The sequence below is a fragment of the Ceratotherium simum genome, chromosome 26 (assembly GCF_057802395.1).
Source record: "Ceratotherium simum simum isolate JZ-2026a chromosome 26, ASM5780239v1, whole genome shotgun sequence".
Classification (NCBI taxonomy): domain Eukaryota; kingdom Metazoa; phylum Chordata; class Mammalia; order Perissodactyla; family Rhinocerotidae; genus Ceratotherium; species Ceratotherium simum.
Genome location: NC_141925.1, coordinates 39,806,976 through 39,830,696, shown reverse-complemented (window position 1 = coordinate 39,830,696; position 23,721 = coordinate 39,806,976). Strand labels below are relative to the sequence as shown.

Sequence of the window (23,721 nt, the reverse complement as noted above, 5' to 3'; positions counted from 1 at the left end):
GGAAGGGAGGCTTCTGAGGTCCTCATGCTGTCCTTGCTGCCTGTAGGACACACTTGGAACCTGGAGAGCCACTGCCTTGAGAACCCCAAATGGAGATGCCTGTCTGGTTTTGTGCTGTCCTTCCTGGAGTGCAGTTCCAACGCTGACCACCAGGTGGCAGCCTCCTCTGTCGGTGGTGCCCACTGAGCTTTGCGGGACCAACTGGAGCAGGGAGGAGCCAGGCGGAAGTCATGCTGCCCCTCAGGACCCACTTGCACCTCCTATTACTAGCATTCCTCTCCACCATCGGAGCAGGTCAGAAGCGAGAATGAGAGATCCAAGATCCCCGTATTTATTCATTCAGCAGCTATGTGCCAAGCCATCACCCTGGTCCAGGAGCCCTGGTGGGCCGGAGGGTGGTGCTGAAATCTACGCAGTGTTCCTTGCCCACCAGGAGCTCAGTCTGGAGGGAGATGGACAAAGGCACAAACTCAGAGACACGTGAAAGAGAAGAGCATGAACTAGAATGAAAATAAAGAGTGTCCTGTGGGGAGGGCTGGGGTCTCACTGGGTAGGAGGGTCTGAAAGGCCTGACTGAGGTGACATTTGTTGTGACCAGAATGACAAGAGGAGCCAGCCCTGCACCCACCTGTGATCTGTGTGCCAGGGAGAAGGTACTGCTGGTGTGGAGACACCCAGGCAGAAGTGAGTTTGGCCAGAGGAAGTTAGAGAGGTGGGCACTGTGGCTGCAGAGTGCCTGGAGGGAAGAGAAGGGAGAATGGCAGGCCAGATCCGGGAACTGGGAGATGGTGTGAAGTGTCTCCTCTTCTCTGACAACGCTGCTCCCCACCCTGCATCTTTAAACCGCAAATATTCACTCTCTCTCCATCTCTGTGGACCAGGAATCCTGCATAACTGAGCTGGAGCCTCTGCTCACCGCGTCTTCCAGGTTGGGGCTGTGGCCTCCACTGAGGCTGGACCAGGATGAGATGTGCTGTCAAGCTCACTCCCGTGGGCGTGGTCAGGATCAGCTTGACTGAGAGCCCAGCTCCTTTCTGTCTGTTGGCCAGGGTACTCCCTTGGTTGTCTCCTGTGTGGGCCTCTGCATAGGGGAGCTCAAGACGTCCATGCATGGTCCCCAGGTCCAGGGGTAAGACAGACTGAGAGAGAGGGAAACAAGGGGAGAGGGAAGAGGGAACACAAGAGAGCAAGCGAGAGGGAATGACAGACTCGGTGATGGAATCTGGGAAGGGACGTCCCGTCACTTGTGCTGGGTCTGCTGGTGAGAAGCCAGTCCCTAAGCAGTCAGTCGTCCACAGGGACGTGTAGAACAGGCAGGGAGATCATCCCTGCAGGGGCACGCTGACCTTGACTCGAGTGTCCTCGTGGTGAAAGGCTCCCTTCCTACCTGGGCTCATCCTGGGTTGAGCTCAAATCCTCCTCCCTGGGAGTGTTGCTCGTTGGGGCCCAGGTGTGCTCTTCCGGGTTCCCTGGGCTCCTGTCCCCTCCAGGAGGGAGATGTACACTGAGGGGGCTGAGGCCAGAGCAAGCAGGGACCACTCCACCCTCCCAGTTCATTCTCTTCCTTCCCCAGAAGGGCCGAGTCCTCAGGAGCCTCTCCTCACTGCTCACCATCTTCTCTGCTCTGAGAGCACCTCGGTTCACCCTCTGAAGAAGACCCAGGGAGAAGTTTCCAGGTGGGAAGTTTCTTCTCTCCATGGGAGCCCCAGAGCGGACGGAGACCTCCCACAGGACTGGGCATTGCCCGCCTCACAAGGCTGGGACCTCCTGGGAGGCAGTAACCCCTGGGGGCAGAGCTTGGGCTGGTGGCAGGTCTCTAAGCGCCCCCACAGTCCCCACCTGCCTGGTGTCTCCTGAGTGGGCACAGGCCAGCACATGCACACAACCTTCTAGACCCACAGGGACATGTGGAGCCCATTAAGGCCCCATGTCTATCTCATTGCCTGGTTCTCCTTCTCACCTTCCCAGCTAGTTCGCTGCTCTGTTCTAGATCCAACCTCAGGCAGCTGCAAAGTTGACCTTCCACATCAGCTTGCCACTGAGATGGCTACTGTTTCCAGAAATGCTTAGGGGCCAGGCTTTTCCCACCCATGCAGACATCAAGTGGGCAACCTCTGACAGTGAAGCCACCCCCCTTCCGGCCTGTCCTCCTCACAGGGCCATCACACTGAGGGTGTGAGGACGGGACCTGCCCTGGGCAGAAACACCACAGCTCTCACTGTTCTTCCCTCAGCTTCAAATGCTCCTCAGTTGGTTGTATGTCTTTGGTCTCTTCCCAGAGTCCTGACCTGGTTGTTTTCTGACAGCATGTCCAGTGTGATCATTGTTTTCCAGGAAGAGGATTTGCTGAATTCCTCACTCCACCATTCGGTGTGTCCTGCCGCCCCACCTCGATCACTTTCTGAAGGCACACACTTTCAGCAATCTGAGAACCCAAGATTGTGAGTCTGTGGCCTGGAGGGATTTTGAGAAGACCTGGTGGGATGGCTGTATTGCAAAGCACAAGTCTTACTTGCAGAAAGTTCTCTGGGATCCTCAACATCTTGCTGTTTTTGAATCAAAGCCCTGAGGTCTTTAAAATGCCAGCCATGTTACAACGTGGGCCAGATATACAAAAGTCTCTGGGCTCCAGCACCAATTAAAATATTCTGAATTTCTAGTAACTTGAGATGAGTGGAAAGGAATTGGGAGTGTGGGGTGGAGGGGGCAGTCTTGGGCCAAACTTTGTGTTTGGAAGGGGAAATGCCATGCAGAGCAGCCTTTCTGTGGGCTTAAGCGTGGGATGTGTTCAGACCCCCGCTGCAGACACTGCTGCTGCTGCCCTCCTGTTCCCTCAGCAAACCTGAGTCCCTGCAGCTGTGAGCCAGTCCCCAGCAGGCCTACAGTGTCCCCATGGAGCATCTGCACCCACTTTCTGCCTGAGGGCTCTCTCCTGCACTGGGAGCTTCCACTCCTGCAAGGCTGTGCCAGACTGCAGCACAGAAGCATTCATGTCCCGGGGGAAACCCTCCACCCATGGGGACACTGCCAGTCTGGGTGGGACCTGGTCTCCCAGCGGGACTAAGATCGATGCTCACCTTAGTGCTCCCTCGCCAGGCCTTGCCCTGGCTCTCCTCCAGGCTCCCTTCCCCATGTCCTCCCTCGGGCTTCCTGGGATTATCTGCAAACAAACCACTTGCCTCTAAGGCCTCATCTGCTTTGGGGACCCAAACTCTGCCGAGGTCCCACACTGACCGTGACTTGGAGCAGGTTGTCTAGCCTTCTGGACTTGAGCTTCCTCACCTGTAAGATGGGGACAAAAGGCCTGCCTCCCGGAGTCGTCAGAGGAGACACAGCGTGGGAAGATGCAAATCACCGCAAAGAAGGATGCCCGGTGATCACCCAGTGAAAACGCCAACCTTGCCAAGGAAACAGGAGCTCATGAGGCTGAGGGAGGAACGCGGGCAGCCTGTCCAAACAACGTGGAGAGTCACTGACGAGTGTGGCCGTGCAGGGTAGGCCCCGAACAGTGGAAGAGCCATTCGACAAAGAGGCTGACAGGACAGAGGCTTCCAAGGAGAAAGGTTTAAGCGTTGGAGGGTCAAAGAGGCCTTAGGAAAATGGTGAGGTCCAGAAGGTGTTTCCTGAGATGCTGTTATTGGTCAGAAAAATTGTGTCACGAATACCCAGTCCACACTAGATTTATTCTTTGTTGGTTCTAGGAATCAGTGCATACTTGCAATTATAATCCACATTTTGTTAAATATAGAATATATTTATTTTTCACAACTTTTAATTATTTTATTATTCTAGATGAAGTGCCAAGCATGCCTTTTCTCTGTTATTTTCTTTGCATGACTGGCCTCTATTTTCAGAAGTGGATTCCTGGTGCTCATCATCCCTGCTAAGCCCAGGGCCCACCCTCTTTCATGTCACGCAGTGGACATGAGCTCCATATGGACAGGGACCACTTCGGGTCATACTCACTGGTGAAGTTTCAGTGCTCAGCACACAGCAGGGACCAGAGAATATTGGCTGAATGAGTGAAAAACTGAATGAATGAATGAATGAACTAGTGAATGAATGAGTGTGTGAAGGAATGAGTTTGTGAGTGAATGACTGGGTGAATGACTGGGTGAATGAATGACTGGGTGAATGAATGAGTGAGTGAATGTAATCCCATAAGCCAGGATCCAAATAGGAGGAGCCTTTATTTCTGGTGGGGTCAGAGGGCATCAGATCATAGGCCTTAGATGGCGGCGTGGAGTGCGTCCAGCTGTCCTTCCCGGGCAGAGCCTCCTTCACCCGCAACATGCTGTCATCTTGGATCTTCTTCAACTCCTCCTCAAATAATTCTTAATATTTCTGGCAGCAGGGCAGCAGGAGGGGAACCTGAGGAGAGACTTCTCAGACCCTGTGCCCTGGAGGACCACTGTGACAGTCTGGCAGCCTATCCTTCGGGAAGACGAGGTCTCTCTGGGCACCAGGACCAAAAGTTCTTGGAACTTCAGAGACGAGAGGCCCCTCCCTCAGCCTCAGGGGAGCCTCCTTCTCAGGCAGGCCCCATGGGGTCTAAGAGGCACTGGGCTCAAATCCAGGCTCTGCCACTCTGTAGGGCACAGAGGGGGCAAGTCTAGTTAAGCCTCAGTTTCCTCATCAGTGAAATGAAGACAATAATCCGTCCTCCCTCATGGAGTTGTGGGGAGGAGTCAACGAGATAACTCATGAGGAGAACAGAGGCCCTGGTAAGTGCTCATCACCGTGAGCTGTTCCTGCTGATGTCACCCCACTGAAAGCCCCCTGGGGCCCTTTGCCTCTGTTTACTCTGTTCTTCCACCAGGCATGCCCTAGTCGCTCTGACTCCATTGTTCCTCTGGAAAGCCTTTCTCCACCCCATCTGGTCCCATGGCAGTCAGCCAGGCAGGTGGGGATCTGGGCCCTTGGCCCATTTCTCCTCCTGTGCTGTCCTCGTCACGTGAGCTAGCAGCTGATGAGCTCTTAGAACGGGCAGAGGACTCCAAGTGCAACCTCAGTGAACTTGTCTTCACATCTCCATGTAAGGTCAGCTGCTACCCCATTTCACAGGTGAGGAAACCGAGGCTTGAATGGCAATGCCTTTCCAAGGTCAAGTGGCGGCCTGGCCTGGAATGGCCTGCCCTAGGCCTCCCTGTGTTACCTTTGTGTCCCTCTGGGCAAATGGCCAGAGGCGTCTGAGGTGAGACCTGACCCAACCTCTGCAGCGTGGGCTGTCCAGGGCTACAGCCTCTGGACATGGGGATGCAGCAAGCAAACATGATGCTTACTCAAGTGTCTCCAGCCAAGTGAACTGGGTTGGGGGCTGTCTCTAGGATGTGGGTGCCTAGTTCTGTTGGGCTCTGTGAGGTCACTGCCTGGGGTCCCCTTACCTTTGCTTCCTCCTCACACAAGATCTCCCCAAGAACCCCCTGGGCTGCTGACTGCCCCCTCTGCAACCCCATGCCATGTCCATACACAGTTATACCAGCATAGCCCACTCCACAGCCCCTGGGAAGGCCTAGGTGCAGCCAGGGCCCCAGCCTTGATGACACAGAGCTGGGTTCAGATCTGGCTCCTCCTTCTTACCAATGATGTCACCCTGGACAGCCATGTGCTTCTCAGGGCCTCCCCAGTCTCCCCACCTGTGCAGTGGGGGTCATTCTAGCATCTACTTCCTAGGGGTGTCATCAGGTGTACAGACCTATAAATCCCTCTAGTGCCTGTGAAACCAGTGGGCTGCTCCCACACATAGCTCCTGCACAGACTTTGCAGTGGAAGGATCACAGAAAGGGCTGGGTTCAGTAGGGAATACAACCCAAACAGGCCTGGGTCTTCTCTGGGATCTGGAAAGGCACTTCCCCTCCTGCCTGTTGCCCAGTGTCCCTAGGGAGGCTTGAAATGAAATGATGTTCAGACATCATCTCCCTCTGGCTTACAACCCTCCAGGTCCTCCTGTTATGTTTAACTCAGGTTCAAGTGCCTCATCTCAGCCTACGTGGTGGGCAGCTCCCACAATGGCTACCAGCATTCTCACGTCCTAGGCACACATCCTATGTAATCCCCCCTCCTCGAGGGAGAATGTCTTTGTGGCTGGGCTCTAACCAATAAAATAGGGCCGAGTGATGGGATGTCCCTTCCAAGATTGAGTTAATGAAAAGTCTGTGACTTCTGCCTGGTTCTCTCTTTCCTGTGTTCATTCTCTGTATATCTCTGTCTATCTCTCTCTATCTCAGCCTGTCTATCTCTCCCTGTCTCTTTCTGTCTCTGTCTCTCACTGTCTCTCTCTCCATCTTTCCTCTCTGTCTCTTTGTCTCTGTCTGTCTCTCCTCTTTGTCTTTCTGTCTCTGTCTCTCTCCCTCTCTGTGTCTTTGATCCATTATTCTGGAGAACCAAGATCAGATATTATGAGCTGCCCTATGAGGCCCCAGTACAAAGAACTGGCAGAAGGTCCCAGCCAACAGACAGAAAAGACCTGAAACCCCCCCTCCAGACTGAATCCTGTGAATACCCTGTGAATGATCTCAGAGACAGACTCTGCCCCAAACAAATCTCAACCGAGACTGTAGCCCCAGCCTCCTGGGAGACCTTGAAGCAGAGGCTCCCAGTTGAACAGAGCCTGGATCCTGGTACAGAAACTTGAGATAGTCAATGTTTGTTCTTATAATTGCTAAGTTAGGATAATGCTGTCACATAGCATAGACAGCTAGTTCCTCCTTCCAGGCCTGGGTGTGGCCCTGCCCTCCTCACTCCCTCCCTTCTCTCCTCCCCAGATCTCTCCAGCCACAGTGGCTCCTTTCTCACCTCTTCTGTGGCCAAATTCTCTTCTGCCTCCAAGTCTCTGCACCTTTGAGCTATCCCCCGGGCATACTGCTCGCATAGGGCTGGCTCCCCTTGTCCTGGTCACAGCACAAATGTCACCAAGGAGGCCTTTAAGATGCCACCTAGGGGCTCCAGGCCCTCCCTCCTCCAGCACCCTGCTTCATTGCCCTGTAGCACCTGCTCTTCTTTTTCACATGGATTTGTTCGTAATTTTGTCCCTTCCACCTCCAGGCTGTGAGCTCCTGGAGGACAGGGACCACGTGCGTGCTTTCAGCACTGCCCTTGGGACTAACACGGGCCCTGCTCAGGGTGAGTGCTGGGGCCACAGTAGCTGAGAGAATCATGAGAGGATCTCAGAGCCCCCTCCCGCCTCTGAGCAGCTCCCATTGTGGACGTGGATGCCAGTCTTCAAAGGTGCCTGTTGCTTTGGACAGGGGAACACCCAGAACAAGCTCTGGGCGTCCGTTCCTTGCTCCACTTGCTCCATTGAGCACGAGTGGACACAGGACTCCCCTGGTGGTCAGCCCTAGCCTTGCAGCCCCAGGCAGGAAAGCAGAAAGCAAAACACACACCTTACTTGGTTTGGGGTCCTCAAGGCAGTGGCTCCACCAGGGCCCAGGGCACAAAGGAGCAGGGCCTGTAGGCTCCAGGAGTGATGTGAGAGACCTCAGAAGCCTCTCTTGCTCTCCGCTTTCCCTCCATTGGCCCTGGAGTGTCCGGTTGACTCACAAGGCCTCCTCACCACAGCCAGAGCAATGATTCCACCTCACTTCCAAAGGAGGACCCCGAGGCTCCGACAAGGATGGCCTTGTCCCTGGTCCCCAGACAAGTCGACCAGTGCTCTGCCATGTTCTGCACTGCCCGGGGCCCCAGTCACCAAGCTCTCAGGCTGCCTTCTGCTCAACAAGACCTCGAGGGAATGGAATGCATTTTACAAGGACTCAGAGAACAGTGGGTCATGGATGGAGAATGAAGGTCAATAGACTCTTCTACAAGCCTGTGGGACCCTTAGAGTCACCCCATCTATGCAGCCCAATTTACAGAGGAGTAAGATGAGGCCTTCTCTCCTGTAGCCCCTCCCCGCTACGGGGTCACATCCTAGTTCCCGGGGCCCAGAGTGGTGGACGCAGGACGCCAGACCCTGTTCTCTGCAGGCTGCTCTAGGGATGGCCCCAACCCATGCATCCCCCGTGCACCTTGGGGACCCCCTGCCCACCAGTCTGGCATCTCTCCCCTTCGTGCTATGGGCCTGGGCATGTTGTTAGGGGACCGGATGCCCCTGCCCCATGGCAGAGCTGTTTCCAACCTCTTTCTTCTTTTCCCCTGTCAACTCCCCAGTGTGAACTCCCCTTCTGACTCCTAGCTGAGCAGTCAGTGTGTGTGTGTGTATGTGTGTGTGAGTGTGTCCACGTGGGGATGCATAGAGGAAAGGGCCCCACATGGGAGGGGGTTGGCAGGGCTCCCCCAGGATCTTCGGGGCTCTCATTCCCAAAGCAAACCCCTTGGAAGTGTTGAGGCTGGCCTAAGAGCTTGGAACGCTCTCTTCTCCTCTGGACTCTACCCACCTCGTGGACCCAGGGCCTGTCCCTGCTTCTCCCGGCCTCAGTTTCCCAACTGTCCCGTGAGGTTGGACATGGAGCAACATCAGCCCAGATGAGCATGGACATGGCCCGGGATCTCTGCCCGCATGGGCGTGGCGGGGATCCCCTCACGGTCTCACAGGCCTCTCTCCTGTGGGGCAACCAGGCCTCCTGTCCATGGTCAGGCACACAGAGGGGCCCTGCAGACAGCACTTCTGGGTGACACAGCCAGTACACACGTGTAACACAACGGTCCCCTGACATGGCTGGTTTCGTCTGTACCCTCCCCAGCCAACTGCTCTGTGACCCTCACATCCCCTAAGTCCCGGGAACACCCCACACAAGCCAGGTGGGCCACACGGTGCGCAGTTGGGTAGGTTGGACATCTGGGGACATGAGGGTCACTGAATATACACCCACCTCACTGTCCTGGTCCACAGACTCCATCCCAGGGTCCAGCTCCATGCATGGCTGGTCCTGGCAACATGAAGACAGTGGTGGACACAGACCCTGGGCAGGGAGAAGGCCAGGCCGCCCTTTTCCCTCCTCCTCTACACCCCCTCCCTGCCACATGAGGTCCAGCCAGTCCCTGCCTGCAGCCCTGGTGGGTGTAGGAGGAGCTGAAGGGAGCCCAGCTGGGCAAATATTGGAGGGAGTTACTGTTATTAGGGAGACCCCTGGGTGCTGAATGATCGCACCCCATTTTATAGATGACCAGTGGTCCCAGCATTCAAGGTCATTCTGCTCTAAGTGACCAAGTCCAGACATGAACAGGGGACTAGAAATCCTTGCTTTTCACCAGGATTGAGCTCAGCATTGACCATCGAGGCCTTGTCCTGTGTTGTGTCTCCCCTAGCTGGGCGACCTCCTGAGTCCAAGCACTTTGGGCACCTTCCTCTCCCTGCTTTAATCCCAACACACTCTCCTGAGGTCAGAGTCACTCACTCCATTTTTCATGGAGGAAGCTGAGGCTCCGAGAAGATACCACATGAACTTGCCTGTCACAGGGCTGTGATGTGACCCAGCTGTGGGTTTGACCCCAGGTCAATCTGACCCTAAAGGCTCTGCTTGCACAGGAGCCTGAGGAGGTGGCCTTTGAATCCAGCGCAGGTTGAGTCCATCCTGGATGGGGGCCCAGGGGAGGGGCACTGCAGGCTACAAGCTTTCAAGGGGGCAAGGGCTTGGCAGGGTCCTTGGGGAGGAAGGCTCTGGGGTGGGGGTGGGGTGCAGTGAGGGGTGCACTCTGGGGATGGTGTCTGGACCAGATCACACAGGGCTCTGACTCAGGCAAGCATTCGGGCCTCACTACAGGTTGGTTGGACGTGAACGAGCAGTCTCATCAGAGCCTCAGGTGGTCAGATCCTAGACTTGGAGGGAGCTTGGCGGGCACCTTATCCACCTCCACTCAAGCCCAGGTCCCCAAGAACCAACCAGCATGAGGAGGCTGCCTCCATTCCCTTCTGTGAGGGATGGGCTTGCTGCCTGGAGGGCCCAGAGAGGACTTTTTGTCAAAGTAGCCATTCAGGAGAGGTCTATGCCCAGAGAGGTCTGAGTGAGGGGACCAAGAGTTCACCCTGCTGCCTGGCTCACCAGGACACTCTGTTCATGTTGCTGTTCTTCATTCCAGGTTGACGTGGTGATGCAGCATCGATCACCTGCTGGATGGAGAGGGGCAGTGAGGAGCTGTGGTTGCAGACCCTGAGACACAGCACTTGTGTGTGCCTGAGGCCGCTACGGGTGTGGTGGAGGCTGAAGAGGAAGAGGTGCTGCTGGAGGCCAAGCTGATGCAGGAGATCATCGGGGACCATGGGAAGGTCAATTTCCATAACTGTGGAATGATCAGCATGATCAGCAGATTCTCTGGATGTCAGGGCACCCCAGACTGGCGTCCAGCTCCTGGGCTTCTTGGCCCCTTTCTGGGTGTGGGTGGGGAACATGGGCACCGGGAAGGGAAGGGCTGGGGATTTGCTGTCAGGGAGAAGAGGTAGGGCAGTCACCTTCTTTTCCTGGCCATCAGGGGACACCTGGTCAAAGCTCCTGTTGATCTCCTCCACTTTGGAGCTGTAGGAACTGGCTGAGTGCCTGCTGAGCCCTGAACAATGTCCCTGCTGCTGAGGTCTGGGCCCCACCTGGGCTATCACAGGACTTGGAGTCGGAGCTGTCCCTGGTCCTGGACTCTGTGTTGGGAGGCTAGTGGCTGGATGGAAGCTCTGGCTTTGCAGAGTCCCGCCCACTGAGTGAGTAGGTGCTCTGGGGTGCCCGTGAGCACAGATGGCAGTGACCTGCACGTGGGAAGCTGTGAGGGAGGTACACAGAGGGTAGTGCCTAGGTGTGGGCAGAGCTTTATGCCCATGGGCAGTGCTCCTTGGCAAAAGTCAGCTAGTCCTTTGGATCCCAGAAAGCAGAAAGCACCTGAAGCTGCCAGTGGTCCAGGCGAGGCCAGGACAGCCTGGTGACTGGCAGGTGTCCTGCCTGCAGCAGGAGAGATTCAGGGTGAAGCTGCCCCTGAGTGGCTTGGGCTAGCGGGTTGGATGGAAGATGCCCCCCTAATTTTGTCACTCTAGTCTGTTAAGTGCTTAGCTTCCCAGCTAGCCAGACCCTGGGGAGGGTGACCCTGTGGCTGAACAGCACTAGGGGCTGATGAGAAGGTGCCCTTAGCAATATCGATTCCCTTCACATCATGTGAGGGAGGGTTGAGCTCACCTGCCTGACCTCAGCCCCTTGGTGATGGTGGGCTTTTTCAGGTCAAAGTCATATTAGGCATTGGGTTCATGGCACCGAACACATTGGCATCCTCAGGGGTCTTCAGCTTTGGGGGGGGAGGGGCCAAAGGAGGGTTGGCTGTGCTCAGGACAGCCACACCAGGGACAGGGAAATGCACAGAGACAGGAAGCAGATCAGTGCTTGTCAGGGTCTGGGGGAGTGGATATGGGGGCATGGCTGCTTAATGGGTACAGGGGTTCTGGTGGGGTGATGCAATGATCTGGAACTAGATAACGGTGATGGTACATAGCATAGAGGATGTAGTTAATGGCCCTGAATTGTACAACTTTGATGAAAAAATTAAACTTTATTGAATCTAAATTTTAACACATAAAATATAAAAAATCATAAAACATAGAAAAGAGAAAAGACATCCTGCCCTCACAGGCAAGGTGAAGGACAGCTCTGTGGTGGAGCTGGAGCCAGCCGGGCCTTAGTTGCTGGCGATGAGGGCGGTGCTACAGCTGCTCTAGCGCTGCAGCCACTGCTGTGGCTGATGCTGGAGACCCCACCAGCTCTGGCTGTGCAACTGGCCCAGAAGCTGGACCTGATCTGGGGCTGGAGCTGGGAGTGTCTCAGGCGATGGTGCCTGACCTGCTTCTAGAATTGGCTCCAGTCCTGAGACCAACTCTAGCTCTGCATTGTTGACAGCTTTGGTGTGGGAGCTAGTGATGGAAATGGCTGCTGTTCTGGAGCTGGTCAAGTGTGGGAGCTGGAGGGAGCTCTAGTTCTGGAGCTGGCTGCAACTGAGCTCTAGAGCTGGTGCCAGAGCTGTCACTAGTCCACAGCTGGAGCAGGATCTGGTGCTATGTGGCTCTAACTTTGTAGGTCGAGGTAACTCTGGCTCTGCTGCTGGTGACCGAGCCTTCTCTAGCTCCATAGGTGGTAAACAGCGTGTCCTGACCTTCGGATGGGGTCAGTGACATCACCAATCAATCATGAGCTGTCGATCAGATGGTGGGAGCACTCCAGCAAACAGCATATATTACAGTAGTGTTATTTCATCTCAGTTCCAGTTACATATTTATTTTAAATATGCTAAAAGGAGAACAGGATAATAGAAACCTTTCACTCTGCTCAGATTTAACATAGTGTGCCTTGCTTACTTCATTTTTTAAGAAATAATACAGAGACAATTGAAGGCACTGTTCTCATTCTTCCCTCTTTCCTCCCCAGAGGTAACTATTGTCTTGAAGTTAATACATATGTTCTATACACATTTTCTTTTGCAAAAAGCAAGTGTCCCAAGTTTTCTGACACTTTTTTCCTATAAATGGCTATCAAAGATATGCTTCCTAGCTGATGCTGTTAAAAAAATCTGTTTTTTGGGGCCAGCCTGGTGGCATAGTTGTTAAGGTCACGCGCTCTGCTTCAGTGGCCTGGGGTTTGCAGGTTTGGATCCTGGGCACAGACCTACACATCGCTCATCATGCTGTGGTGGCATCCCACATACAAAAAATAGAGGAAGACTGGCACAGATGTTAGCTCAGGGCCAATCCTCCCCACCAAAAAAAAAAAAAAATGTTTTTTTCAAAGTAAATATAACAATTCAACAATTAGTTGAGAAAGTACCTGCTTTTTAGATATCATTTTTAAAAGAGAGGTTTGAAAATATCTCCATTATGTTACCATTGATCCTCCTTATTTGGAAGAGTTATGTTCTGTACATTCTTAGCTGACACTGCATGAGCAAGACTGAACTAGTGCTCCCAGGGGAAGCACAAGGTTAGGTTTCTGCAGCCTCTGGTCGTGACATGTTTGGGAACCTCTCAATGCACAACTTTGTCTTATGTGTGTCTCTTTAAAGACACGTTATTTCATATAGATTGTTGATTCATTAATTGAACTCCTGGCCAATGGCACTGTCTATAACTCATGTCTGAAGGAAGCTCATCGAACATAAGCATTTTCTACATAGGGCCCATCACAGACTTCTTGTGCTTAGGGACACTACACAACACTTCAGCACTACGTTTGAGGGCTATTCTAAAGAGCAAAATCACCAACAAGAAGCACAAAAGGTAAAAAACATAGAATTAAATAGATCAGGAAAAGGACATTTGTTGACGTGAGAATTAAAACAAGAGCATCACCTTGTTCTACCTCAGCTGGAAACGTGTGCCTCAGGCAACTCAAATTTTTTTGCCACTCTGCACATGTCCAGGAATGACCAGGGAAAGCACAGGGAGTATTGGTTTTGGATTGATGTATAAATTTTAGTGAGTAGGAGAATTCACAAATACGAAATTAGTGAATAATGAGAATTCACTTGTTTTGTTGCCAAAAACAATGGGAGTATAAAACTCTCATACTTGAGAACTTAAACATGGAAACTGTTTTCTAATCCACTTTAAAATCTTCTATATGAAAGGTTTCAGTGTTTTGAACCATTTGTTAAAAATGTCAAAATACACATCTTCTAATTGGTTTAAAAGAAAAGCTGATTGACATCAAGAAGCATTGTGTGTACTCAGTATCTCTAATTTCTCTCCCTCTCTCTTGAACCCATTCCAATGAACCTCCACCATCCACTACAACTGTTTACCCAAGGTCACAAGTGACCACCACATTGCTTAATCCTACAGTCATTTTATAGTCTGTAAATTACTTGATCTATCAGCATTTGACATAACAAATCACTACATCTGTTAATAAAGTCAGTTAATAGCCAATAAATTATTTTGGCACAATCAGATATTTGTTTGACAAAATTTCAATAAGTATACAATCTGGTCTTATACCACTCATGAAAATCAACTCCAAATCTAAATATAAAAAATAAAAGTATTAGATTGTTTCACAAATATTATAGAACATCTTTATATCTTGGATAATAGTCTTCCTAAACAAGATACAGAAAGTAAAAGCTCTAATGGATAAGATTAATAAAACCGACAACATCAAAGTACAACTTTGTAAGACAAAGGGCACCATAAATTAAGTAAAAAGACAGGAGAAAATGTTTCAACACATAACCAAGAGTTTTTATGCAGAATATATCAAGTACTCCTATAAATTAATAAGAGACAAACCACCCAGCAGAAATGTGGCCAAGGATATGAATAGCCAAATTGTCAGTGGAGGAAATATGAAATGCCAGCAACCATGAAGTGTTCACCCTTCCTAGAGATGACAGAAATACAAAATAAATCAACAAAGAGATATGCTTTAGGTATCAGATTGACAAACATTTATAAAGTTTGTGAGGTGTTGGGTATATGGAAAAATGAATCCACTCATATGCTATTGAAGCACAACTTGGAGAACACATTGAAAGTACCTATTAAAATTTTCTAAATGAGCATTTTCAATGGCCCAGCAGTTCTGTTTATCAATATCTATCCAGGAGATACCCTCACACAGGTGCAAAAGGAAACATGTACAAGAATATTCATTGTAATATTGTGATAGCAAAAACTGGAAACAACCCAAATGTGCACCAAAAGAAGAACAAAGGAGACGTAGTTTATTCATACTAATATGCAAGAGTGAAAAAGAAAGGGGACGGTCCAAGCAAATAGTTACAAAAGTATCTCCAATGTAGTTTTGAGTGAAAAGAGGAGGTTGCAGAATGAGGTCCATATTATACCATTTTCATTAAGCACACACACAACAAAAAGAAAAGATTATTTTTTCTACAGCAACAGCTGTGGTTAAAGGAGCCTTTAGCTTTATTCATATACAACTGTTAATCAATGAATTTTTTACAAAGGTACTGCATCATCTATTAATTGTATAATTAAAAGTTAATAATAAAAATTAAAATATATAAGACTAGTTCATTACAAGTTCATTATTTCCCAGACTTGACAATTTCAGCTACACTAAAGTAACTAAAAAATTAGAATATCCACAGGAGAATCTCAGTATAGGTGGGGGAAAAATCGGGCTTGGCTAACATTAGCAGACATTTTCACACTTTGGGGTAGCTGATATTTTGCTGTAGGACCATCTTAGCCTTGCAAAACTTTGGACAAAAATGCAAGTATTTGCCAGTATACAGCCAGTATATAAAACCAAGCAGGTTTTGATAATAAAACATAAAAGCTCGATTGTCACTATAAATCCAGCTCTTCACTGGCCAAAACCGGCTTTTAGGCTGTCTGATCCTATTTCTCCGTGAACAGGAGCCACAAAATTGATGGGCAAGCATCGCCACCCAGTAGCTATGGTTCACACTGCAGAGTTTGTCACTGTACCCTTTGTCTCCCAAATCTCAAACCAATGCTTCTGTCATTGGATATTCCTTAAAAGTTCAGTATTTTAGAAATTCAAGAGTTACCAAATTTTTAACTCTGACATAAAGATTTTTCAAAAGCCTACTATCTAGGGGCCGGCCCAGTGGCGTAGTGGTTAAGTTTGCGTGTTCCGCTTTGGCGGCCCGGGGTTCGCAGGTTAGGATCCTGGGTGTGGACCTACTCACCGCTCATCAAGCCATGCTGAGGCAGCATCCCACAAAGAAGAGCTACAACTCTACAACTATGATACACAACTATGTATTGGGGCTTTGGGGAGAAAAAAGAAAGAAAAAGAGGAAGATTGGCAAAAGGAAGATGTTAGCGCAGAGCTAATCTTCCTCAAAAAAAAACAAAAACAAAAACCAAAAACAAGAAAAAAAACAAAACAAACAAAAGCCTACTATCTATCATCATTGCCAGTTTTTAAAAGAACAGATATTTAAAACCAAAAAATCAGAGAGGCCATAATCTCAGATAAAAGGACAGTCTTGCTTATGAAAGAACAACGTAAAATTATAACACATTTCATAAATAGATATCCCATAACTATATCAATAATCGTGATGGTTAACTATGCTGTTAAATGTGTCAACTTCACTGGGCCACGAGACGCCCAGACAGCTGGCTAAACATTATTTCTGAGTGTGTCCGTGAAGGTGCTTCCGGAAGAGATTAGCATTTGAACTGGTGGACTGAGTAAGGCAGACAGCCCTCTCCAATGTGCGTAGGCCTCATCCAACCTGCTGAGGCCTGAGTAGAACAAAAAGGCAGGGGAAGGTTGAATTCTCTCTTTCTCTGCCTGACTGTTAGCGCTGGGACATCAGTCTTCTCCTGCCCTCTAACTTGAACTCACACCATTGTTGTTCCCAGTTCTTAGGCCTTTAGACTCAGACTGGAAGTGCACCACTGGCCTTCCTGAGTCTCCAGCTTGCAGACGGAAGATCATGGGACGCCTAAGTCTCCTATCGGTTCTGTTTCTCTGGAGACCCTGACAAATACAATAATATTTACATAATTCTCCTTTATCAATCTGTCTCAGCTTTATCAATAAAAGCAGAGCTGGAGACAAGGTCTTATACCCAGATACTTAATTTGGGAGGTACTGGGAGTGAGAGAGCAGGGAGAGGTGATATTCTCAGATGCATGGCCCCAATGCCTCATCCCAATCTCAGGTTTCCACCCCCTCCCTATCAAGGCCTGACTCCAGCATAGGAGACCTGCCAACAGTGTACATGCATCCTCCTCTGTAACTGTCACACCCGTGATGCAATCCCAGGCCTATGGCTTCTCTATAGCTGCAGGAGATGAAAGTGTTTTTAAACAGCAACATGGAGGCCTGCTGGTTTTCACAGCATGCCCTCACACAGCTGGCTGACCTGAACCTGGGCCAGGATTTTATAAGGGGAAATGCCTCTGTAAGAGAAAATGGGGTGGGGGAACCTGAGAAAGTGGGAGAGCCATCAGGCCACGGATGCAAGTCTGACTCTAAATGAGGGAGAGAGAGAGAGAAGGCCGGGTAGAAGTGTCCTACACTGCTATATAGTCTAAGGAAGGCTTGGTAAGGCCACTGAGGAGTCTTCAAGCGCAAGTGGACCATCAGAGGAGTCCATGCCTCCCAGGACCAGGTCTGCTTGAGTGTCCATCCCTGCCTCACTCAGTCACTGGGAGCAGTTCAAGGGAAGCATGACCTCAGTGCAAACAGAGGATAGATCTCATAGCCCAGCAGACTATTGACTTCATAGCTTTGGTTAATTATGTTCCCTGTAGTTGGAGACCTTTGAGGAGCAGTCTCCTGGCTACCACACCTTATCAGTCAGTTTTCCCTCATCACCCTCTGTATCAGTTTTCCCTGATACAGCCCCACAGAATGGTGAAACATCAGCCACATTTCACCACAGAACAGCAAAAACATGTTTCACAGACGATACAAGGCACATTCCAGTACAACAAAGTAATTTGAACTAGTCTTGAGAGTAGATTAAAACTAGATTAGTTTCAGGTATCAAGCAATGAAAAGAGAGAGAGAAAAGGAAGCAAGGGAGGTCGAAGAAAGAAAGACTTTGCCTTCAACATTTGGGACTAGTATTTGGGAATGCCCATCATGGATCATAATGGGCTGCAAGAGATCGTACAAGCCATAAAGTCAAAACACCTCATTCATTTCATGTATCGATTTTTTTTAAGCCTCTGATTTTAGAGGTGAGATCCAGAGAAGGGAGACAAATTCCTAACACGATGTAGCAAGTCAGTAGCAGAGCCAGGACTAGAACCCAGGTCCCCAGATTCGCGTCATTCATTCATGAGGGCTTCCCTTTTTCCTGGCTGCATGCTAAACTCTAGGAGTACAACATTGGTGAGGACTTTCCGAACAGACTGAAGATCTTACCTTCATGCTAAACTCTAGGAGTACAACATTGGTGAGGACTTTCTAAACAGACTGAAGATCCTACCTTCATGCTAAACTCTAGGAGTACAACATTGGTGAGGACTTTCTGAACAGACTGAAGTTCCTACCTTCATGCAACTTCAAAGGACGTTCTCAAGCTGGATCTCAGAAGAGGACTAAGAGTTTGCCAGACATCTGCAGGGACAGGAAGGCAGTGGGAAGGGCATTCGAGGCACTGTGTGCAAAATAGGCAGGCCTGAAACAGCACTGGGATTCAGAAGGCACAAGTGGAGCCCTCTGCCTCTAGATTGAAGGGCTGAGGGGCGAGGTTAGCTAGGGAGATGGATGCACTGTGAAGACAGCAGGGAATCCCTGCAGGGTTTCTGGCAGAGAATGACAATAATAAGAGCTACCCTCTAGCTCACTGTGGCTGGAGCACAGACTGAGTGGCCTGGTAGAGGATGGGAGCAGGGAAAGGCCGCAACAAGGGTAGGTAAGAAACGACGAGGGACACCGGCAAAGGGAGTGAACAGGGCAAGGGGAAGAACTTACCTGGAGATGCGCACACCCCTCCAGTGTTCCCCCTGCCGATGGCCAAGAAGCAAAGGGACTCGCAACAGGAAAGCACCGTGCGCAGGCCCGAGCCGGGCAGATACTTAGTAAACGTGCGCTGCGCGGGGAGGGAAGAGCGTTCAGGTGGACCTGGAGCGCGGAGAGAGGTCGCGCACTAGGTAGCATGGCCAGAACCACGTCCCCCTCGTCCACTCGCTTATGAACGGCGTACCCGGCTCCGCCCAGCCCAGCCCAGCCCAGCCCTCCCGCCTCCCTTAACCATTGGCTGCCCTCAGTGTCTTTGCCTTCAGCCAATAGGAAACGAGGCCTCCGGCGCTTCCGCCAGGGCGTAGGGTCAAGGGTCACGCAAGATGGCGGCGCCCAAGAGCGGCTGAGGCGTGCAGCGGAGAATGGCGCTGGCGGCCCTGGCGGCGGGGGCTTGGCTGGGGCGCCGGCTGACTTGCCTGGGGCCGGGTCGAGGGCACTGGACGGCGGCAGGGCGCTCACGGAGCCGGCGCGAGGCGGCAGAGGCCGAGGCGGCCGCGCCCGTTGTCCAGTACGTGGGCGAGCGCGCGGCCCGCGCCGACCGCGTCTTCGTGTGGGGCTTCAGCTTCTCAGGGGCGCTAGGCGTGCCCACCTTCGTGCTGCCCAGCTCCGGGCCCGAGCCCCGCGCCGGCTCACGGCCGCGTCGCAGGATCCAGTCTGTGCCCTACCGCCTGGAGCTGGACCAGAAGGTGCGGGCGGCCCCCTCCCTCCCTCCCTCCGTTCCGCCCGCCGCCTCTGCCGCTCCTCCCCGGGCTCTCGGCCTCTTGGAGAAGCTGCGACGCTGGTGGGGTCAGACTCCGGGAGGGCGCCCCTCGAGCGGCCGGAATCCCGCGGGGGGAAGGCGGTAGGGGCGCTGCCTACACGGATGGAGCGGCGGAAACGTCGGGTGTTGTGGCGGGTCGCGGCATCCGCACTTCCCCCGGGGGTCGGGGTTGTCTCCACAGTTCAGGGAGCAGAGGGAGGCTCAGAGAGGTCAAGGGACAGGCCCCAGGCCCCACAACTGGTAGATGGAGGTACAGTGGGATCCGCGCTCGGGCTGTCTGGCTCCAGAAGTTCTGATGTTAGGACAGCCGACGGCAAAACCTTAGGGACCTTGCGGGCCGGCTGGAGTCAGTAGACAAGTGGGAAAGGAAGTGTTAACTGCAGCAGGTACAGGGATGAGCGAGGAGGAGGAGGGGAGGTCCACACACTAGGATGCACAGGAGGCCTCTAAGTTGACTCAGATTTGAAAAGATGGCAGCAAAGGACAGCAGCTGGAGGGCGGCGTATCTCAACAGTCAGAGATGCAGACATGTGCTTAGGATAGGTTTGTTACCCAACCAGGGTCGTTTTGCTCTCCACGCGATTATTGCCAAGCACGGAGAGGACCAGTGTGCAAAGAAAAAGGATTTAATCACAAGGCAGCCAAGCGATGAGGTGGGAGAATCAATCTCAGACCTGCCTCCTTGAAAATGGGGACTGGGGGATGTGGGATAAGGGGGCAGGGCGGTCTGAAGTGTGGGAATAGATAATTGGAGGTAAGGAGAAGTGTGGTAATTGATGATCTTAGCAAGGGTAGTCAAGCTTCATGCCTCTTGATAGAACACATATTCACAAAATGGAGGTGTTACCATGATCTGAGGGTGGAGTTTTTAGCTCCTTGAAGTCAAAAAGGTCACTTGTGGAGCATTTCCGTAGGCCCAGTTGATGGGTTGGTGGTCTCAACTGGCCTGTACTGGACAAGGGGTCCTAACTCCTGAAAAACAGCTCAAACATCCCCTGAAAAACAGCTCAAACATCCCTTACCATGGTGACCCAGGCACCAAGGGAGATGTTATCTATAGGAACCTAGTGGGAGTCCCATAGTGTATTGCCTAAGCAGCAGTTAACAATGGGTAGGTGAAAAACTAAAAGCTATAATCAGTAATTACAAAAAAACTTGAGCTACTAGGTATCTAATCATCAATGGCTAACAGGTTACAGGTTTGGAAATCTTGGTGGGTGATGACAAAGAAGCAGATTTGACCGGTTTACTTCTAACTTTTCTGTCAAGAGTAACAGTGATCTTTAACTGCAAAGGGGAGATCAAGAGAAATGGAATTTATGCTCCACATGAATGAAAAGTTGGGTTGTTTGACTTCTTAATATTGAGTTGTAAGTGTTATTTATGTATTCTGGGTAAAGGTCCTTTATCACATATATGATATATGCAAATATTTTCTGCCAGTCTATGGCTTTTCTTTTTATTTTCTTAATAGCGTCCTTTGAAGAGCAAGTTTTTAATTTTAAAGAAATTGCATTCATCCGCTTTTCTTCTATGGATTGTGCTTTTGGTGTATCTAAGAAATCTTTGCCGAACCCAACATTGCAAAGATAATTTTTCTATGTTTTCTTCTAGGAGCTTCATAGTTTTAGTTCTTATGTTTAGATCTATGAGCCAACCATTTGAGTTGATTTTGGTGTATGGTGTGGGGTAGGGGCCTTTTTACATGCGAATATCCAATTGTCCTAGTATCATTAGTTGAAAAGACTATCCTTTCCTTATTGAATTATCTTGGCACCTTTGTCGAAATCAGTTGACCGTAAATATAAGGGTTTATTTCTGTACTCTGAATTTTGTTCCAGTAATCTATATGTCTACCCTTATGCTAAAATTACACTCTCTTGATAACTAGCCTTATAATAAATTTTGAAATTGGGAAATGTAAGTCCTCCAACTTGTTCTTGTATTTAAAAATTGTTTTGGCTATTCTGGGACTTTTGCTTTTCCATACAAATTTTAGGATTTGCTCATCAATTTTTGCAAAAAAACTTGCTGAGATTTTGATAGGGATTATGTTGAATCTGTACGTCGATTTGGGCATAAATGCTATCTAAACAATTTTGAGTCTTCCAATCTATGAACGTGGAATGTCTCCCCATTTAATTAGGTCTTTAATTTCTCTCAACTGTGTTTTGTAGTTTTCAGTATACAACTTTTGCATTTCTTTTGTTACATTTATTCGTAGGCATTTTATTCTTTTTGGTAGTATTTTGATAGAATTGTATTCTCAATTTCATTTTCGAATGTTCATTGCTAGTATATAAAAATAGAATTGTTTTTTCTATATTGACCTTCTATCTTATGACTTTGCTGAACTTGTGTATTCTACAGATTTTTGTGTATTCCTTAGGATTTTCTACATACAGGATCATGTTGTCTGCTTGTCTGTGAATAAAGACAGTTTTACATCTTCATTTCCAATTTGAATGCCTTTTATTTCTTTTTCTTGCGTGATTGGATAGAACCTTCAGCACAGTGTTGAACTGAAGAGGCATTCTTGCCTTGTTCCTGATCTTAGGGGAATAGCATTCAGTCTTTCACCATTAAGTGTTACCTTAGCTGTAAGTTTTTCATAGATGCCTTTTATCAAGTTGAGGAAGTTCCCTTCTTGTCCTACTTTGTTGAGAGTTTCTGTTCTTTTTTTTAAATCATGAATAGGGATTATATTTTGTCAAATGCTATTTCCATGTCTATTGAGGCGATCGTGTGATTTTTGTTCTTTATTCTATTAATATGACATATTACATTAGTTGATCTTTGGATGTTAAACCAACCTTGCATTCCTGGGAAAAAGTCTGTTTGTTCTTGGTGAATAATCCATTTTAGGCTGGGTTGGTTTTGCTAATATTTTGTTGAGGATTTTTTTCTTGTGATGTCTTTGGTTTTCTTATCCGGGTGTTGCTGGACTCATAGAATGAATTTTTGGAAAGGTTTGAGAAGAACTGGTATTAGTTCTTATTTAAGTGTTTGATAGAATTCACCAGGGAAGTAAGTCTTCTGGTTCTGGGCTCTTCTTTGTAGGAAGAGTTTTTATTACTAATTCATTTTTTTAAAACTTGTTATAGATATATTGAAATTTTCTATTTCTTCTTGAGTCAGCTTGGGTAATTTATATCTTTCTGGGAATTTGTCCATTTCATGTCAGTTATCCAATTTGTTGGCATAAAGTTGTTTGTAGTATTCACTTATGAGCTTCTAAATTTCTGAAAGGTTGGTAGTGATAGCCCTTCTTTCATTTCTGATTTTGGTAATTTATATTTTCTTGCTTTTTTTCTTGGTCAGCCTAGCTAAAGATTTGTCAACTTTATTAATCTTTTGAAAGAACCAAATTTTGGTTTAATTCATTTTCTCTGTTGATTTTCTGTTTTCTGTTTCATTGATTTCCACCTGAATTTTTACTATTTTCTTTCTTTGCTTGCTTTGGGTTTAGTTTGCTCTTTCTAGTTTCTTAAGGTGGAAGGTAAGGCTATTGTTGAGGTCTATTTTCTTTTGTAATATAGGTGTTTAAAGCTGCATTTAAAGCTTTAAACTAAAGTTTAAAGCTAAAGTTATAATTTTCTCTCTAAGAACTATATAGCTTCAGCCCCTGAATTCTATGTTGTATTTCTTCTGTCTTCATTCAGCTTGTTTTTTCAGTTTTCTTTCTGATTTCTTCTTTGACCCATGAGTGAGTTATAAGGGTTTAATTTCCAAATATTTATCATTTTCCTAATTTCTTTATTTGTTAATTTCCAATTTAATTGTGTTGTGGTTAGAGAACATGCTTTAATTTCAGTCCTTTTAAATGTATTGAGACTTGGTTTTATAGCCTAGCATATGGTTTATCCTGGAGAATGTTCCATGTGTGCTTGAAAAGTATGTGTATTCTGCTGTTGTTTGGGTGGAATGTTCTGGAGATGTCAGGTTAAGTTGGTTGATAGTTTCTTGGTTAACCTATGTTTGCTCCAACTGTTATCCACTACCTCAGGTAGCTTCAGTGTTCATCATTAGCCTCTGATTGTTTTCAACAAACATCCCTGGGGGAAAGGCTGTTTGCACTGGGTGATGTCTGGGTCAGGTCAAATAAATAGAGCCTTGTGAATGGGGTCTTGCAGGGAACCACCAGAGAGATCAAATGAGAATTCTCTGGGAATGGGGCTATGAAGTTGCTCCAATCCCATCCTGCCTTCTCCAATGGCTGCCAGACTGCTGATTTCCACTGAAATTGTGAGCTGTTGGTGTTCAAGGCTACTGCAGAGCTGAGGAGAGGTGGATGGGAATAGGTCAATTTAAAATGCTACAAAGCTTCCTGTTCTTGATGAGATTCAGCTGCTTTTTTGAGTAAACATTCCCCAGATTACTTTAAGTCTTTGGTTCATTTCCAGAATTTTGGAAAGGTTGATTTTGACAATGTTTGCCAGTGTTCTTGTTGCTCTACCATTTTCACTGATGTCACTCAATCCCTGTCCTTGTACTGTAATTACTGATGTGGTTGGATCACATCTGCCATTTTGCTCTTTGTTTCTGTATGTCTTTTTTGTTTCTTTCTTCTTCCTTTGCTGC

At 48.9% G+C, this 23,721-nt stretch overlaps 2 protein-coding genes across 6 annotated transcripts in view; one reads left to right on the top strand and one right to left on the bottom strand.

Annotated features, from left to right (window-relative positions):
• Positions 1–18,524, bottom strand: part of LOC106803952 (odorant-binding protein 2b-like) — a 30,923-nt gene extending 12,399 nt beyond the window's left edge. For 2 of the 3 annotated variants that reach the window (XM_087417611.1, XM_087417612.1), the window contains exon 1: positions 18,333–18,524. In XM_087417611.1, the coding sequence (XP_087273737.1) occupies positions 18,333–18,518 (186 nt within the window). In that variant the 5' untranslated portion in view covers positions 18,519–18,524. Of the gene's footprint in view, positions 1–17,908; positions 17,976–18,332 lie in introns of all 3 variants that reach the window. The other variant, XM_087417613.1, reaches the window with a different exon arrangement.
• A 181-nt stretch (positions 18,525–18,705) lies between these two features.
• The window catches only part of RCC1L (RCC1 like), a 33,340-nt gene continuing 28,324 nt past the window's right edge, over positions 18,706–23,721 (top strand). For 2 of the 3 annotated variants that reach the window (XM_087417602.1, XM_004442838.3), the window contains exon 1: positions 18,710–19,066. In XM_087417602.1, the coding sequence (XP_087273728.1) occupies positions 18,743–19,066 (324 nt within the window). In that variant the 5' untranslated portion in view covers positions 18,710–18,742. Of the gene's footprint in view, positions 19,067–23,721 lie in introns of all 3 variants that reach the window. The other variant, XM_087417601.1, reaches the window with a different exon arrangement.